The sequence below is a fragment of the Colius striatus genome, chromosome 1, assembly GCF_028858725.1.
Source record: "Colius striatus isolate bColStr4 chromosome 1, bColStr4.1.hap1, whole genome shotgun sequence".
Taxonomy (NCBI): domain Eukaryota; kingdom Metazoa; phylum Chordata; class Aves; order Coliiformes; family Coliidae; genus Colius; species Colius striatus.
In genome coordinates this window covers 145,924,060-145,942,908 of record NC_084759.1, presented here as the reverse complement: position 1 = coordinate 145,942,908, position 18,849 = coordinate 145,924,060, and the positions used below count along the sequence as shown (strand labels likewise).

Genomic DNA, 18,849 nt, shown 5'->3' with positions numbered 1-18,849 from the left:
GTTGTAAAATAGTTTTGTCCACTTCTAAAGTGAAAAGGCTGGTTGACTAATCTGTCTTTTCCCCATGCTTCATTTCTTTTCCATTTTTTTTGATTCCTCTCATACTAACGCATATATTTCTCCCTGCTCCTGAAATCTGTTCACTCTGGTTCTCCCGGTAATTCATTAACATTCTGCTTTGCGCAACCCTTGCCGATATCTATCATACGTAAAACCCACGAGCCAACTGGCACGACATCCTTCATTAAAACTACCAGAGTGCTTTGAAGCTCAGCAAGATGGACAAGGCTGTAATCAGCAGCTAAGATTAAAATAATAATTTATGTTTGGATTCTAAAGAAGTTGTTTGAAATGAATGATCTTCGTGTCCCAAGGTAATGAGCTGTGGAGGTGAGACTGCAGCATATTGGTGAAGTTGAAAGGAATTTGGTCAATAAACTGCTTAACAACCCACACCAGTAACAGAAGCTGACTTAGGAAGTACAGAAGTGGTATTTTAAAAAGAAGTATTTGGGCTTTGATTCCTTCATCACTATCTTACGTTAGGAGTGTGGGAATTGTAGTGGTCTTACAGAAAGATAAGAGTTAGGAGAAAAGAAAGGCTGAGGGAAGAGGAGCTTCCTTCTCTGTCTCAATTTGCTATTTCTGATGAACCCAAAGGCAATTTCTCCTGCTGGCTCACATGAATATTGAGCTGGGTCTGAAAACTGTATTTGATTTTGTTTGGGTTTTTTTCCCTGTCCAGCTGAGACGCTGGAAATGTACGCGATGTGGAATTTAAGTTATACCCGACTTTGAAAACAAGGAAGGAATTTTAATGAAATAGATGCTTCAGAGTCTGAACATGGACTTTTTTAAGAACTTGAACATTTTGGTTACAAAATCTTTAGTGGCTCGTTTTATGACTTGAAATGCGAAAATGCCTTAGCTACTGCCCGCAACTTAATGGAGACTAAAACCAGATGAGCACTGCTGATAGGCAGATTTATGTTGATTATAAACTTCAAAATAAATTAACATACTAAGGCAATTCAGTCCCTGGCACTGAACTGAGTCTCATATCGATGGAGACCAGTCTTACGACCATGCTCTTCTCTCCCAGGTTCTTACACTTGCTACCGGTAAAATAAAACCATGATTTGTGTCCTTAGTGTGTGAAGTATCCAAAACAGCAAGTAATAGAGTTGATATGGGATCTGTCAGATGAACTGAAGAATGAGGAATCTCTGAAAAGCTTAGGCTGAGAACTTCATTTTGCTTTTCAGGTCTTCTGCTGGGTATTAGGACACAAGCTTTGTCGTGTGTTGCAGCCACGAAGTTTACTTTCAGATTTCAAGCACTTTGTCAGAGTTCTTTCCCCATGGTTGGTGTATTTCCTGCAAAAAAGCCCCACCTAGACTTGTGCATGGGTTTGCTGAAAAAGGGTTTAAAATCAAAGCTTACTGGTTTCCTTCCTTCCTGTTTGTTCCTTTACTTCTTTCCTGTTTGTTTTGCAGACATATCACTAACGCTACATTGGCCATTTTGAAGGGCGAGACAGTTCCACTCGATGTCTTGCAGATCAAGGTAAAAGCATCTGCTTATTTGGCACCCAACATTCCTAAAACTTTCCTATTCTCATGTTGTTCTGTTTACTACACAGACTGCTTTCCCTCTGTGCTGTGCTGTCAGGAATTTTGGTTTATTGTGTCAGCAGCTGGTGGCAGTCATCTCTCCACTGTATGATGACATCACATAGTCTAAACTGGAGGGAAAAAAAACCTTGGAATGCCTGAAGTCTCTTTTTTTAGAGGTTCCAAGAGTATTGCTGAATACAAAACTTACTGACATTTCTGAAGAAATGGTGAGAGATAACAATAGCTATCTGAGCTGACTTACTGCATTCATATGTATTGTGGAGATAATAGCTTTCTTCCCCAAAATGGGAAATGGGAGGGCCTTTGACTATGCCCAGTGTGGGATTTGAGTGTTATTTTTGCCTTATGTTGTAGAGTGGACGTTTCTGCAGCAAGAAGTCAGTGTCACTGTGCAGAGCTCTTTGCTTTTGACTGAAGATATCCACAAAATGAAGTGACTGTTGCTGGGTGTGCAGTCAAACTCAATTGCCCTCTTTAAAACGTCACCTCTTATATTCCTCTCTGGGAGCAGATGGAATGTATAACGCTTAACTTGTGCTTAGCTTTATTGCTGTTAGCTGTTTATCGTACCTCTTCTGTGAAATTGCACTTTGCAGAGTAATCAGAAGTCAGTTTTTATACAGAAATAATATTTTTCTATCTGCCAAAAACAAAGTTGGAAACAAGAGAAAGCAATGTTGCAGTGTTTTCTTTTTCTTTACAGGGAGAAAAGGAACAGCCTGTGTTTGCAATGACTGGTTTAAGATGGGGATCTTACAGAGATGCGGGAGTTAAAGTTAGCAAGTAAGAAAATACTGGATTTTGAAACTAGACCATTTTTAGCATCTGTTGCCTAAAGAGATGTACACCTCTCTCATAAAGAAATCTCTTATTTTGAGTGTAGGCATTTGACAGGCAGAGGCACCCACTCACGTTAAGTCTCACACACATGAGAGTGTCAGACATTTCAGCACCGTTGTAATTTGAAATAAACACTCAGTGCTGACGTGTTCTTTTAGGTCCTTACTTTCTAATATCCTGTGATGCCCGCTTTTGGAACTTTATTCAGATTCTATCAGTGGGAAAAGCTCTCCCTTGAGTAAAGTCTAAACAAAGTAATTGGCCATTGTTTTTCATCAGCTGCCAATGAAAAGACACACCGAGACTCTGTAACTCAATTCCAACAAGAGACATCAGATGCAGTAGAAATGCCCTTCAGTTCCTGCCAGAAATGGCATGGACCGTGCTGTCTGATGACTGTTCTCTGAATGCTAAACTAATAATTGTTGGGCTTTCTCCAAATGGGCATTTAATGTGCCGCTGTCTGTGCATCAAATGACTGGCATTATCTGGGGAAAGAGCAGCAGGGCCAAGGCAGTTCACATCTCAAACTGTGATGGAGGGATTACAGCACGCGCCTCTGCTGAGCAGCTGTAAGGAAATACCCAACACTTTGGGAATGAGCTGTCTTTGTCAGGCTGCAACACGTGGCAGACCTCTGGAGCCCGTCTGGCAAATGTTTTGAGTGGATTTGAGAGGTGATGTGGGATGGGGCAACTTCAGTTAAGAGTCAGGGTGTTTGTCCCTGGGAAGCAAGGGACATTCTCAGTAGCATGTGTAGGTGCTGACTTGGCTATGCTGCAGGCTCTCCTGCTAATTGCAGTGCCGAGATGAAGGAAGTGAATTTCTCTTCCCTCTGTACTCTTGCTAGGTTTCCTGCCTATATTCTGGTTTTTGCCTAGTGTCAGCCTTCACACCTTTTCCTGCAGCAGTTCCCTTTCATAAATCTCTTGGACTCAGTGCTGGAAGCATGATAGCACTCTTTGTACATGGGACAACATGAACATCCTCAAGCTTCATTCTCTTCTGTGAGTGCTTTTGAATGCACAGAAAAAGGGCACAGCTTGGAAAGCACTTGAGCCACAAATGAATGGGTGCTCAGAATGTGCTTGGGACAAGAACCGTGTGGGCTCCTCCTGTTTGTATACTTCTTCATTTCATCTGCTGTTGGTCCACATAAGACGTGGGTTATTGGGCCAAGTTAACGTTTGGTATATTCCACTACAACTGATCTTGTACTGAAAAAAAGACAGCTACTATAAAGGGTGTTAAGCCGTAAGCCACAGTTTCAGACATTGTCTGATTGTCCCTTGTCACTCTGCTGAGCTCTCTCTTGGAGACGTGGTGCTAGTTGATGTTTTTTAGGTTTTACCTTTGTACAGACAATTTCACGGCTTGATGGGAGCAATGTGACAGTTACACACCTTAGTAGTTAATGACAGACTTAGAGCTGCAGTACTCTTGAGCTGATGGTGTTTAATGGGATTTGTTGACCTTGTTTGGTGGAAAACAATAATCAAAATGTATGCCAGTGTATCCCTAAATATAGTCACAACTTCAGATTCTGTGCAGTGCTGTGTGGCTGGCAGGAGTTTTGTTTTGTAAAGCGCTGATTTTGATCTGAGAGTCCTTTGGGGCAAATGAATGTTTTGCTGGCTCTGTTCTTTTGTCACTGAAGCCGTTGATTGTTGTTTGTTTGTTTGTTTGTTTCCTCCAACCTCATTCTTTATTGCATATTGTGGAGATGTGTCCCACCAGCTGTTAGACCGTGGACCTCTAAATCATTCCCGGTTGTGTCACATAACTAGGTAAAAATCCTGCTACTGAGATGTCACACTGCCTGCAGTGAAGATTGTATACTGCACGTTTAGATCTGTAACTCAGGAGAGGGATGTTGCTGTTAAGCTGCTGGTGGTGTTTAGAAACTCTTAAGTATCACAAAGCTAAAGGTTGTAGGGGGGCGCAAACTTGAGTGGCAAACATGTCTGTGTGCTCTGACTTCAGGCAAGATTTCTCCTTTTCCCTTGCTATTTTAAAAGTTCTGTTTGTTCTTTTTCAGGTACTGGTACCTTGGGCCTCTGAAAACGAAAGCAGCTCATTTTTTCAGTACATTTAAGGTAAAAAGTGATTGTGAAGAAAGGGCTTTCATAGCTGGGAAATGAAAAGGCTGACTGTAGGCTGTATAGTTTATCTGCAAGTTTTTGTGGGGGATTCTGGTAACAACATAAAATGGGAATGAAACTGGACTCGTTTAAAAAACCTTTCAGTTAATAGACTTAACTTCTGAAAAGATGAAGAGGAGGAGGAATACTTAAAAAACTTGAAGTTCTTTACTGAGGATCTGCTTCTGCAAGATCACCAGGGGGAGCCAGTAACCATCAAAATACTCTGCCACCTTTTCTCAACAATTTTTCTAAGATAACATTTCATTCTGATTTATTTATCTGACAGAAATGTCTATAATTAGACTGCTCATGCACATTGGTAATCAGACTTCCGTGTGTAGTAAAATGGACATGAAGATTAATAGCTTGTATTTCACCTTAAACTTCTCTGTTGCTTAAAATTGATCCTGGAAAGATTAGAATTTCACCTGCCTGAAAGGCCAGGCATTCTCATGCACATGCTTTTCCTGTTCTCTGTACATATAAGGAGCCTCATGAAAGGCTGTGGAAATACCCAGGAACTGGTAAGGTAGATCAGATTGTGCAGTCCAGCCCTGCTGTCTGTGATAGTGTCAATGCTTCCTCTACAGGAAGCTCCTGTAAAAGGGAGTTAAATTGTATGTGTCTATGAAAGACTTCTGTTATTGTTATTTCCCCCCTTTCTCAGTTCTGTTGAGTCCTTAGCCTCAGCTAGTGGCAGTGATAGTAGATTTCACTGGTGAGCTATTCATTGTATATAGAAAAGTTTCTACCTACTCTCTCCTAACTGCAGTATTCATTGCTTTATGTGCCTCTTATAGAAATTAGGAAAATGATAGCATAAGAAATTACTTAAATATAAGAAAAAACTATTTCACTGTTAGGGTGAGGGAGCCCTGGCACAGGCTGCCCAGAGGGGTTGTGGAGTCTCCTTCCTTGGAGGTCTTCAAGACCCACCTGGACATGTTCCTATGTGACCTGATCTAAGTGAACCTGCTTCTGCAGGGGGCTTGGACTCGATGATCTCTGAAGGTCTCTTCCAACCCCCACTATTCTATGATTCTATGATACTCCCGCCTGTTGAGCTTAATCCCTTCCTGACTTGTCCTTGCTGCTGTGTACTTCATCTTTTCTGGTTTTGCAGTAGCTGTCCTTTCTAACGGGATGACCTGTAGCTGAAAGCAGTGTAAGGGGAAAGAGCTTGCCTCTGATATTGGCAGGGGCATTGTTATGAGTGTTATTATCCCTTCTAAAGTGTACAAGCTTAAATTATCACAGCATTGCTGCTTTTCCCTTTAATCATTAATACTTACAGTTCGTGTATCATCCTACAGCCTCTGTTTGTCCTGTTCATTGTGTAAGTATGATAGTGGAGTCTTTCCTTGCTCTGAGATGTGAGGTGAATTAGCTTAACAATCTGTGCTATATGATCCAAAACTATTTCTGAAGTGTTGTGCATAGAAAAATTATGGTATTGAGTATGTGTGGACTCTTGGCTGGGTTGGTTTAGTATATCCTGTTAAAAACCACTCATGTTGTTCTGTCCCTAAGTCGTATGTTTTGAGCATTTCAGACATTATTTTTAAAACAAAATGAGAGGAAATGCTTTGTCATCACCTGGAAGTATTTCAGGAGCTAAGGTTCTTCTGGAGCCCATCAGTTTCTGGCACTGGAATCTGAAATATCACCATGTGTTGCTTTGCTTGTTGTTTTTCTTTTTGACTGCTCAGACACTTTGCAAAGCTCACCCAGTTTGCCTTAAGACCTGTTATGTTATTGTCTATAAACACCTGGCTATAAGGTCAGATTTTGATTGTTTGAGTTGTTGGAGAACAAAGGCCTGCCAGGTTTCAATGCCCCTTGGCAGCACACAACACTGTAGTCTTTGTCTGTTTGCACTAGACCTCCCACTGTGCAGTTGGTCTTTGAGGTTGTCTTTGTGCTGTGCAGAAACTGATTGTGCTTTCAAACATCACCGTTGACCTTGCTGGTTTTGGGTTTTGGTTGTTCCCTTCAGCCAGAAGCAGCTGTGTCACCCTGCCACACAGCAGCAGCAAAGAAAATATCCCTTTATGCTCTGCTTATAGAGGGGGAAGTACCTCACTTCTGTGTGGGATTGGACTTGGGAACTGTGGGTAATCTTTTTTGAAGCTGCAAAAATGTCATCTCTGATTCATTCTATATGAATCTGCAGGCTGGAGAGCCATAAAGTAGGGTGAGGCAGCGGTAGGATCTAGGTGACTCTGCATAAGTACTTGGGAACACAGAATTAAGAGGCTATAGGAATAAACAGAATAAAGGAGTAAACAGAATAAAAGGTAGGTGATGAGCAAAAGATCCTTTATCTTCTGTCTTTCTTTTCTATGTAAATCCAAGGAATGGCCTCAGAGACGTCAAGCTGCTCTCCTGTATCTGGGTCCAACTGAGAGACCTCCAGAAGAGCCAGAGGAGAAACGGTCCAGACCTCCTTTGTATGTGAGGCTTTTCAGACGGCTTTGGTCATACTGGTCATCTCCAAAAGGTGAGGTGTGTGTTTTTGGCATAAACTCACAAGAAGTGTTTATTCCTCTAATAGATCAGAGGGGAGATTGATTGGGATTTCTTCTGCTTTGCTTTTCTGCCCTCTCATTTTTGTATTATTTATTAAAACTGTCACTACAGTTACAGTAGTATCTGCCAAAAATGGAACGGTGCTTATGGTCTGAGAAGTACAAGTGCGTTTGTAAAGAACCCAGGGTGTTCTCTGGGCTTACAGTTGGTTGCCATTGCTGTGGAAGCCTTCACAGGTGGAGTTTGGGACTATGAGTCAGCTTCTTGAAATCTTCCTCCCTTAGCCTGGCTTCTTAGTGAGCTGACAAGAGAGGAGCATCTTGTTTTCCAAGATGAGGGGAGTTGCTGACACACAGCAACAAATGTTACTTAAAACAACATAACTTTGACTGTGCAGAAGCTTTAAGTTTCTCTTAGTACCTTTTCTTCCTGTACCATAAGTTTTCTTCTGTATGCTCTGTGAGCCTCTCTTGGGATGGGTTGTTAGCTAGGTAGTATATGTGGCAGGTTGTGGAAGGAAGGGGAGTGTGTATTTTGTGCAGTCTGGTGTGATGCAAAGTCCTTCTTGTTCCTTCTTGGCTAGCAGAGAGTTAATTTTGACAGAAGCATGAACTAAGTGACCTGTATACAAGAGCTGAACCATGGAGTTTCCTCCTATGGAACATTACATGGTACCACATGGAACATTGGATTCCTCTTTTTTTGGAGCAGTGTTTCATGTGTTTTCTAAGTTTTCAGGTAATATTAGTCCAGGAGATCTGTTAATCCCTGAGCATTAGGACTCAGGGATAATGGACACAAGTTGGAACACAGGAAGTTCCATGTGAACGTGAGGAAAAACTTCTTTCCTGTGAGGGAGCCATTGGATGCCCAGGGAAGGTGTGGGGTCTCCTCCTCTGGAGGTTTCCAAACCCACCTGAGGTTACTGAGTGACCTGATTGGGCTGAAGCTGCTTCAGCAGGGGGGTTGAACTGCATGATCTCTAAAGGTCCCTTCCAACCCCTGCCATTCTGGGATTCTGTAACTCACAAGGCTGCCATGTAGTGTACCTGATAGTCTCTCTTGCTGCTCTGTGAATGCTGGTGGCAATTTTTTCTTTCCTTCAGTACTCCCAAGCCACACAATATTTTTTTTTTTAACATTTTGATGTTGGAAGGAAGCAAAGCTAATGGTCACATGGGGTCAGAGTGATTTTTGTGACTGGCCTTGATATTTCATGCTTCGTGGCAGAGAAATGATGTTCTGTGGAATTAAAATTCCTCTTAACGTTGTCTTCTCTTCTTGATTCACAGAAATCCCTCAGGAGGCAACCCCGGAGGACTGGGAAGAACTGAAGCTATCCACTGTTGAGCTTTCTATTGTAACTCGGAACAAGCAGCTTGATCTGACAGTAAGACCATAGTAAAATTGGCTTCTAAGTGTTACCTGTCCACCCTGTTCTCTTTCCTTGCTAAACTCCCATTCTTGTGTCTGTATAAATAAAGCTCAGTACCCCATGCAAGGAGGGGCCCGTGGCTGAATCTGTCAATGGACGTGTTTCAGATCCAGTGTAAAAGCTCTGGAGACCCATCTAAAACCGTGATTCAGTGGGATCAGGAAGAATTTGAACCTGGAGAAGGGTTCACTAGCCAAACACAGTCTGTAGGATTTCCCAGGGGAAAGCAAAGCAGCAAAATAGACACTCATTTTCTTCTTGACCTGTAGTAGAATTCTTCAGTTCTGTCATCTGGTACTGAAAGGAAGCTCAGCCTGAATGTCTACCTGGAATTGTAGCTTTTCTCTCTCTTTTGGCTTGCAAAGCAAAGTGTTAAAAAGAACTGGGACTGGAAAAAGGCCAGGGGGGCTACACTGAGTTGAAGGACAGGAAATGCGGGTGGTTGCGGAAGAGTTAGAACCAAGGGAATGGTTCCTGTCCTAACTTTCTTGACATGCTCGTGATGTTCATTCACTGCTTTAAAACTTGTCTTTGGCTTATGTCTGTTTTCTGGTGTAATTTTATTGCTGTGAAAGCAATTTGGATAGATGTCAGTCTTTAATTCTACTGGCAAATGCTAACACAGCAATCCTGTACCCGTGAGCTGCTCTCCCTATCTTCCTCATGGCTACAGGAAACCATGGCCACTATACCCACATTAACAGGAGATGTTGGAAAACATGTTTCTTGCTCAGAATTCAGGGTCTTTTCATGATATGTTTTCTTTGTAAGATCACACATAAAAAAAAAATAGAGAAATCTAGTCTTAAAATTTGCTGTTTTCTCCTTCAAATGTACCACATGAATTTTAGTTTCATCTTCATCAGAGGCTTATAATTTGGACCACTAGCATTCTAATAATGACAGAAGCTAGATGGAGACTAGTATTTGGGGATCTGTTCTTCTAGTGATTTCTGGATGGCACTTGAACAGAGGAGTTTTGGTTTATGAGCCTTGTTGGAGTTACTGATGTGGTGTAAAACAGAACTACCAAGAAACAAAGTATCTCATTGCCACAGACTAGCCCTTACAGCTTTTTTATTTTGGGTGGTTTTTTTACCCTCCTTCATGTATTCAAGTTTCACTTCAGTACTGGTATTGAACAAAGAAATGATGTAGGGTTCTCAGGTCTCCTCTTGCTTAGCCTGGAGAAACATCTGTTTGTGTAGGAGCAGTTGTACTTTTCTGTTTCCAGAGCTGGAAGTATCTTGATATTGCATCTTTTTTTCTTCTGTTAGCACCCCTTAACTTCTTTTAATTCCTTCTCTTGAAGCCATTGTCCCTGTAGCCATCAAAGCTGAGCAACAGCTCTCTCAAGTCAATACCAGGGCATAAAAGCTGAGTGTGTCAGCCACTCCTGTCTTTCTGTCTCACCTCAGATTCGTGCCTAAGCTGCCCTGGTGAAAAGAAGCTAATAAAGCCATACAGCTGCAGCTCAGACAGTGCCAACCTGCCCCTGCAGACACAGCAAAGAAGTAAAACAAGTTGTACTAATAAATACATTTATTTTTGCTTCTGTCATTCTGATTGCATCTGCACTAGGACTTTTACCAGGACTGAAATGTTAAAATACAGAAATAAAATATATATATATATAGGGGTTTTTTTAAGTAATAATTTAATCTTAATCAAAATGATTTTCCTTTCAAAAGCTTTGCTGTGTACTTGGTGTAAGGGTAGGCTATGAAAACCAGCTAACTAAGGAATTTAAAGGAATGATATCAAGTACAGTTTGACTTCCAATTTGTATGGCCAAATGTGGTATTGTTGTATTATTGAATGAACTGATGAAAGAGCCATTGATTAGAAATTGATCACTGTCTACAGCTACCTGAAAGGAGGTTGTAGCAAGGTAGGGTTGGGTCTCCTCTCCCAAGTAATGAATGGTAGGACAAGAGGAAAGTCTCTAATTGCATCAGAGGAGGTTTCAGTTGGACATTAGGAAGAACTTTTTCACTTGAAAGGGTTGTTAAACACAGGCACAGGCTGCCCAGGGAGGTGGTGGAGTCACCATCCCTGGAGATACTTAAAAGACACATAGATGAGGTACTGAGGGACATGGTTTAGTTTAGTGATGGGCTTGGCAGTGTCAGGTTGGTGGTTGGACCTGATCTTAAAGGTCTTTTCCAACCAAAACAGTTCTATGATTCTCTGAAATCTTTGTGAACAGAAGTAAACCCAAATAACTTGCTACTACTGTCTTTACTAAGTGTATGACGTAAAAAGAAGCCAAACGTGAATCATTTCACTTATTGTGGTATTTGTTGTGGAATCGTCATCAGTGAGAAATTACTATCTATAATTTACAATCCAAATTTGGAGTGGAGAGTGGAAAAAAGCATGAAATGCATCTTCTGCCTCCTTTGGTGTGGGACAAAGGGCTGGGCTTTTTGTGACCCTCTTGCAGTGTCACGGGAGGGGCAATTTGAAGAGCTAACTGCTTCATTTCCGAATCTCTTTTTGCACAGCGCACTGAAGACTTCATGGATGTTTGCATTGAAGCAGATGCTGTCAGCAAAGGACAGTTTGTAAACAGAGGGTGAGTACAGAAAGCCTGTGATGACAGAATCTCCCTGTGAGTTGGAACGCTCGCTCTGTGAAGCGTGCTGCTTCTCTCTGATCTTGTGCTGCAGAAGTCAGAAGCAGAGGACTGCAAAGGACATCAGTCAGTAAGACTTCGTGGGGATTACTGATTTTGTTCTTTAGAATTCTTACTAACTTTCTCTTTCTGGAAACAGCAGAGCAGTCTACCAGGAGTTCTTCCTAGCTTCTGAGTTTGATACACCTTTCGTCTTTTTCTCATTGCTGTTGATGGGGTGCTTCTTGGATAATACTGTCATAAGCGAGTTCTATACACAGCTATACAGACTCATCCCCAGAACATAACAGCCCTTGCTACTCAGTAGATTGAGAGCCAAGTCACAGAGCTGATGTGTTTGTACGAGTGATACTTGGAATTTTTGAACTCTGATTAAGACAGGCTCTGCTTCTAAGTGAAGTTCACCCTTGACTCTCTTGTGAGAAATTAGGTCTGAGCTGAAAGAACTTTTGGAACCTGTGATTTTAAACAGGGGCTTTAAGGAAATGTGTTACTGCTACTTGTATGTGGAGTAAGAAGGCTGCAGATGCGAGTGTCATGTAGAGAAAAAGAGGAAAGCTTATTGCTTCCTTTATGCTTAGAATGTTGTCTTGTAGTGCACTTGTTCCTTCTGATCTCATCAGACACGAATCTCAGCTGCTTTTTGCAGCTTCTGCATAGAATCCCACTAGCAAATACACTGCATCTTCAGTGCGGTTTTTAGCAGCTGCAGCATTTCCTAGTAAATACAAGAGTCCTTTGAGGCATGTTACCCGATTTCCTCATTCTGTTTTCTAGTCTTAGAGCTCCCTCTAGTGAAATCAATGGAAAGATTTCAGCACAGTTTTGCTTGCTTATCGTCAATCACTCTAATGATTCCTGCATGTATGTCTTGTTTACAATAGTAATAGCAGCAGCAGATCCCTTATTTGAACATCCTACGAGCTTCAGTGCATATAGAATCTTCTGATCCATGCTTGCAGGTTAGCTACCTGCAACTTCTTTTAAATTACCATGTGGACTACAGGTTGCTTAGGACTGAAATCTTTGCTTTGAAGGCTACAGAAAGCAAAGAGGAGGAGATTTTCCCATTAGCAGCAAGAGGAATTTGGCCTCTTACAGGAGGGTGATAAAGGAGGTGCTACATTGGGTTCTTGCACACTTTGCTAGCAGAAAAGATAATGAATTTGCATGATTCAAGGGAGAACTATTCAAAGGTGTACCTACTGTAAGGAGTTATCTCCCATGTGGACTGGACATGCTTCATGCAGTTGTACGTCACATTTTCTGACTGCAATTACACTGTCATGCAGAAAAAGCCGCTGATGAGACTTAATGTGCCCTGTTGGCTAGAGCTAATTAGAGACAGCACCAAAAGCTTTGAGCTGCTGTTCAAGCAAAGTTCAAAGGAAGAAGCTCTTTTGATTAAATAGTGCCCAAAAGTCTGTAAGTAACAAAGAAAGAGACAGAGGGGTGTGGGGGGTGGGGGAGCAGTGGGAAGGACTGGTTAGTCCTACAGAGAGGAGTCTGAGCAGAAAAAATGTGCCCTGTTTTAAAAGTCAAAATCAGGGTCTTGAGAGCAGCTCTCCAGTGCACAGTGCCCTTGAGCAGCTAGGTTTGAATCAAGCCCACTAACTGGAGGCTCCCTGTTGCCTAGCACCAATAGAATTTGTCTTTAGAAATGTGTGAAGAACCTCTTTCTTTTTCTTTCTCTTCTTGTCTTTTTTTTTCCTTTTTAATGCACAGTTTTAAACTCCACCAGAATTTAAGGCTTGAAAAAAATTATAGGAAAAATACCTTATCAGTGCAGATATGAAGGTTTGTTCTTTTTACTAAAGAGGGCACTGACACAAGCTAATCAGAACTGAGGGGTGCCCCAGAGGAAACCCCAGATGCAGCGAGAAGCTCCCACTCAGGCTCAGGCAGGAGGGTGGGGGGGGGTGTGGGAGTGGGTCAGAGTGCTGGAGGGCAGCTGCTGTTGGATTTCAAAGGCAAGCGTAGGTCATCCCAGGGGTATAAAATCTCCCATCTGTGTATCATATTTGTGTGAACAAGAGCATCTGCAGCAGAGGTAGAGCTGATGTATAAGATAAGGTGAGGGGAAGAATGGATGGTTACACCATAGTGCTTGCTAACAAGTGCTGGAAGGAAGAAAAGAGAGGATGGAAAGTAGATCCACATCGTGGTAGCCAGCTTAGATTCTGTGTGTGAGAGTATGGAGAGCTGTCACTCAGGGTGTGAATACACTTACCAGCTGTGGTGCAGAAAATTCTGGGATTTCTTTTTGTTAGAGATTCTTGTTCTGAATCATTTAATTTAGCTGCTTCTGGAGACAAAAACTAGGTTACAGTTATCTGTGTTATCTGCAGTAGGTGTTGTGGTTCTCTTTGCCTGTATTTTTGAGGTTTAGCATATGGAGTGGGATCAAACAATCAATTGAAACTGTTGCTGTAAAGCTTTGGTCTTGCTCCTGTTTCACTCGGCTGTCTTGCCTTGAGTAAGGAGTGGAATCAAATGGAAATGATTTCTGATCCTTTTACACTGGGTCACTAGACAGACAACCACTGCAACTGGCTTTGTGTCCTTTTGCTTCTACCAGCCTTCTCTTGACTGATCCATGTCTTCTCTTTTTTGAGCTTACTTTGACCCCATAATTGCGTCTAACAGAACCTCATATCCCATTGTGGACCAAAAAAAAATCTACTTGCTCAATGTCTAGGACCTCATATGTTAAACTTTGATCAGGTTAAACTTTAAACAGAGCATCTTGCTGCTTGTTTGTACAGCAGTGTATAAACTGACAGTATTGCATGCCATCAATGATTTATAATTTATATTGCTGGGAGGATGTTTAATTCCCTCACATTCTCTCATTAATCTTTTAGTATATATATATTTGAATAAAACAACCTTTCCACAGTTAATATTGCATCTGTCCTTCCCTGACCTTTCCTTTTGGTATCATAGTTTTTCTTCCTTTGGAAAATTAGTATAGAATCATAGAATGGTTTTATCTGGAAGTCACCTTTAAGATCATCGAGTCCAGCCTTTGTCCCAGCCCTGTCAACCATTAGACCATTTCCCTAAGTGCAACATCCACCCATCTCTTAAACACCTCCAGGGACAGTGACTCCAGCACTTCCCTGGGCAGCCTGTTCCAACACCTGACAACCCTTTCAGGAAAGAAATTACTCCTCATATCCAGCCTGAACCTCCCCTGGTACAACTTGAGGCCATTTCCTCTTGTTCTGTCGCTTGTCACTAGGGAGAACACACCGACCCCCACGTTGCTATAACTTCCTTTCAGGTAGCTGCAGAGAGCAATAAGGTCTCCTCTGATGCTTCTTTTCTCCACTCTAAACAGCCCCAGATCGCTCAACTGTTCCTCATATGAAATGTGCTCCAAATCCTTTACTAGCTTGGTAGCCCTCCTCTGGATCCTCTCCAGCACCTCTATGTCCTTCTTGTAGAGAGGGACCCAAAACTGGACACAGTTTTGCATGTGGTGCAGCCTCAGCAAAGCCGAGTACAGGAGAACAATCAGCTCCCTACTCCTGCTGACAACACTGTTCCTGATACAGGCCAGATGTCATTGGCCTTCTTGGCCACCTGAGCACACTGCAGGCTCATGTTCAGATGGCTGTCAATCAACACTCCCAGGTCCCTCTCTGCCTGGCAGCTTTCCAGCCACTCCTCCCCAAGCCTGTAGCACTGCTGGGGGTTGTTGTGGCCCAAGTGCAGGACCTAGAACTTGGCCTTAATGAAACTCATGGCATTGGCATTGGCCCAGCTATCCAGCCTATCTAGATCTCTCTAAAAGAGTTTCCCTGCCCTCAAGCAGATCGACGCTTCCACCCAGCCTGGTGTCTGCCATCTGCAAACTTACTAAGGGTGCACTCTATCCCCTCATCCAGATCATTAATAAAGATGTTAAACAGGAGTGGCCCCAGTACTGAACCCTGGGGGACACCACTCGTTACTAGTCACCAAATCAATTCTACTCCACTGACAACAACTCTGGACTCAACCATCTAACCAGTTTTTCACCCTCTCTTCTGATGTTCTTTCTCTCAGACTTTCTGTCTCAATGCAAGAGGTGCTTGCATTCCTCAGGGCATAGACAGCTTGGTGTATAGGGTGATAATTTCTGTGATAATTCTGCTGTGCATGAGAGCTGTGATAGGTTAACACTGTAACTCTCTGCTGGCCCTTTTGCTATTTTGTGTGTAGCTGTCTACCTGGAGACAGGCCCAAACTACAGGGTTACTGCCGGGGGTGCAGTGTATCCTTTGTCAATGCTTAGTCAAGAGGTTAAGCCTGTTTCCAGTCAGAGTGCCAGTAAGTTTGTACATATTCTGCAGCAGCACACCTTGGGAAAAGGAATTGCAATGTCCTTTTCTTTTAACAGCTGACCCAGTGACATTACAGCAACCTAAGTCTTGAAAAAGACCAAGTGGCACCACCAGCTTTCTAAGACAGGCAGCTGCCTTCTACATGCTCTGATTTGACATCCACAGAAGTAGGAAAGTAGCACTTCTGCAAATACAGTGTGTAAATAAGAATCTCAGAGACACCAGAAGAGAGAGAGTTAACTGACAAAAAAAGGGATATATTATTCGGAATTGATAAAATGATGGTATTCTGGGAGTTTCTTCACAAGAATGATGTTAAAGCAGGTGGTAAGAAATGTCCTGCTGAAGGGTATTGATGTGAGAAGATGAGGGACTTTTTGTCTGGTTGGTTTTTGAAGGTTTTTTAGATTATAATTTAGTGGTTCAATATAACTATAACTCTGTCATGGGTTATGCTAGAGTTGTTTAGATTGTGGGTACGTGGAGGAGATGGTAGTCATTGCAGGAACTGTACAGTTCAGCATGAAAGTGAGGAGCACAAAATATGTTCAAATATACAGAACTGCACATTCAAATTTATTCAGTGAGCCTCAGAGCAGAAGATGGTTGGAGGCTGTCAGTGCATACTGGTACATGCTGACTCCAGCAGAAGAGCTCATGTCTATTTTACTTTCTTGCAGCTAAACCCACAAATACTTGTGTATATATACATAACATCTAATTTTACCAAATGCATAGTGATTTGCCAAGCCATGATGACATGGCATCCCTAAAGATGGCTGTTTCTTAGAGAAGCATCTTCTTACCTTATCTTTTAGCTTGCCATACCTTATCTTACCTCTCTTCTCTTTTGGTTTGAACAGAAGTCAGAAGATGCGTGATCCACATATGTGCCCTGAAGGGAGTCAGTGTATCCAAGCCAGCAGATGCATCTTGCAACTTCCAGAGGTGAGAAGCTGAGGGAGCTGGAAGACACTGCTACACATTATGGAATCCCTACTCCAAATCTAGGGGGTTGATTACACTGCCAGCAAGCCATTCAGCTCCTCAGTGAGGTGACCAAGTCACTGTCCAGGAGATGCATACTGGGATTTGCCAAGTTGTCTGTAAACCAAAACTGGAGTTTGATTCTGCAAGTAAATAGTGGCAGACCTTTTATACATATATATAATAGTGGTGGTGGTTGTGAAGTGACTCCTACTTAGCTGCCAATGCACACCTTCTTCTTAGTGTAGGAGACTTTTTTTACCCTAGGAGTTGTGCTGTAGAGAAGAAGAGATAGGTATTAGAAGCTTTATGGAGACCAAGGAGGATGAGACAAGGCAGTGGAACTTAGATCACTACAGGGAAGTGTCTCAAAACTTTTGCATAGATGAAGTAGAAAAAGAAGCCAAAACCGTGTCTGCCTGTGTCATTTAGATTAGTTTTTTCTTGCCTCTTAGAAAGAAGAGACTGTTATTGTGGCCTTGGGGAGGGTGGTTCCTTGTTTCTACAAGGATGTGAAACCAATCTCATACATAATTTTCATCTTCAAGTCATCTACCATTTGGCAAAATAATTCCATGTTAAGGAAGAGTAAAATGTACTGAAAGGTGAAAAAATCTGTCACTACCAAGTGAAACCTGGTGAGTTAGTTAGGATGTCATGGTTAGCCATTGCCCTAATATTCACAGCAAGCTCTGATCATGGAGATTCTATCACTCTGAAGGAATACTCTGGAGTGCTGGGCTGGGTACAGCTGAGCCGTAAGTCAGGGCTGTGGTATAAAATGAGCTGTTTGTACTGCAGCTGCTGCCAACGTCTTCAGAGTGCGGCACAAAGCGCTGCTGTTTGACTCCACGACCTAGCTCTGATGAAGGAACTGGAAGCAGCTCAGATGAGTCTCAGCAGCTTCGCAGAGGAGCAGGATGTATTGATCCAGGTGGCCTGCTGTACCTCTGACTTCCAGAACCTACGCTCCTTTCTCTCATCTGCGCTGTTCTGGCGTACGGGTTCACTTGGAGCTACTTTGAGTGTTCACGTGACACAGCCCTACCCTGAGTCAAGTGCGTGCAAAGCAGTCACCAAATCTGTTTAGGTAATGTCAGGCTGCCATTTTGATGAATGGTTTTAATCATTGCTGACTTTACCAACGTTAAAGAAAATGCTTAAGAAAATTCTACCACTGGGTAATTCCAGACCCTGAGTTACTTTGCATCTCACATTTCAGCTCAATACAGTAAAACAATACCAAGAGGTGTTTGTAACTTGGGTTTAATAGGAGTTATTTAACAGGCACTTCTGCATATTAGCTTGTGTCACCACTGGCAAACCAAGGTCTAAGTGCACATAATTGTAGTTCCAATAGCAAAGAACCCTTCAGTATAAACAATGTGGGTCATTAAAGCTGCCTAACATTTAATTATCACCAATTAGCAACTAAGTGATGTAACATGCAACAGACTCTGGGTACATTCTGTGCAGTGAAGGGTGGCTCTCACTGTGGTGGTGAAACTAAATGGGCTGGAAAGCATAGGGAGAGGGGGTCATCTTGGTTAAGAATCAGCTAAGTATTGAACTGTAGTTTGTTGGTAAAAGCAGGTGTCAGTATTGCAGTGTTGCCAAAAGAAGCTGATATTTAACCCTGATGAGTACTGTTACCTGTACGCAGGGCACGGAGGGATCCTTTGGCATTGACAACGAAGAATATGAAGCTATGCCTGTGGAGGTGAAGCTGTTACCCCGGAAACTCCGCTTCTTCTGTGATCCCAGAGTGAGAGAGCAGATGCTCCATGCAGCAGTACAATGAGAACTGGGGTCCAAGGGGCCAGTGTTTGTTTACCAGTCTTAACGGGATCCCTGCGAGACGCGTGAGACCTCACCAATTGGATTAACCCCCACCAGACTAATAAACCTTGTGGCTGTTTTTATGCACAGGGTACTTCATGGGACGTGGCTGATTTGTCTAATCTCAAAGGGGTTAAAAATGCAAATGAAAATTCTGAGAAATGCATGCTGACTTGATGGCATCTTGGGGTATTTTTTCCTCCTAAGAAGTCATCAGTGTTCCATTCACGGCTGAGTGCTGTGTGCCAGATGCTACTGCTTTACTGCAATTGTATATTAAAGTAAAATGAGAGCACACTCATCCTTGTGTTTTAAGAGTTTGGGTCTACTTTGACTATGCATAATCTTGCAAATCTTGGGTTCTTGGAAACTGTCCCAGCTACTAGGAAGAAAATTAACTCCACCCCAGACAAAACCAGGACATGAGTCTATGGAATGTTGGAATTGCCACATTAAAACAGGTTGTTTA

At 42.4% G+C, this 18,849-nt stretch overlaps 1 protein-coding gene across 2 annotated transcripts in view; it reads left to right on the top strand.

The window, feature by feature from the left end:
- AGK (acylglycerol kinase) overlaps nt 1–18,681 on the top strand; it is a 39,972-nt gene extending 21,291 nt beyond the window's left edge. Inside the window, exons 8-15 of one of the 2 annotated variants that reach the window (XM_062010816.1) lie at nt 1,497–1,566; nt 2,341–2,420; nt 4,516–4,573; nt 6,977–7,121; nt 8,443–8,540; nt 11,093–11,163; nt 16,418–16,502; nt 18,205–18,681. In XM_062010816.1, coding sequence (XP_061866800.1) covers nt 1,497–1,566; nt 2,341–2,420; nt 4,516–4,573; nt 6,977–7,121; nt 8,443–8,540; nt 11,093–11,163; nt 16,418–16,502; nt 18,205–18,342 — 745 coding nt within the window. In that variant the 3' untranslated portion in view covers nt 18,343–18,681. Of the gene's footprint in view, nt 1–1,496; nt 1,567–2,340; nt 2,421–4,515; nt 4,574–6,976; nt 7,122–8,442; nt 8,552–11,092; nt 11,164–16,417; nt 16,503–18,204 lie in introns of those variants that run through there. The other variant, XM_062010827.1, reaches the window with a different exon arrangement.
- Nucleotides 18,682–18,849: the final 168 nt, after the last annotated feature.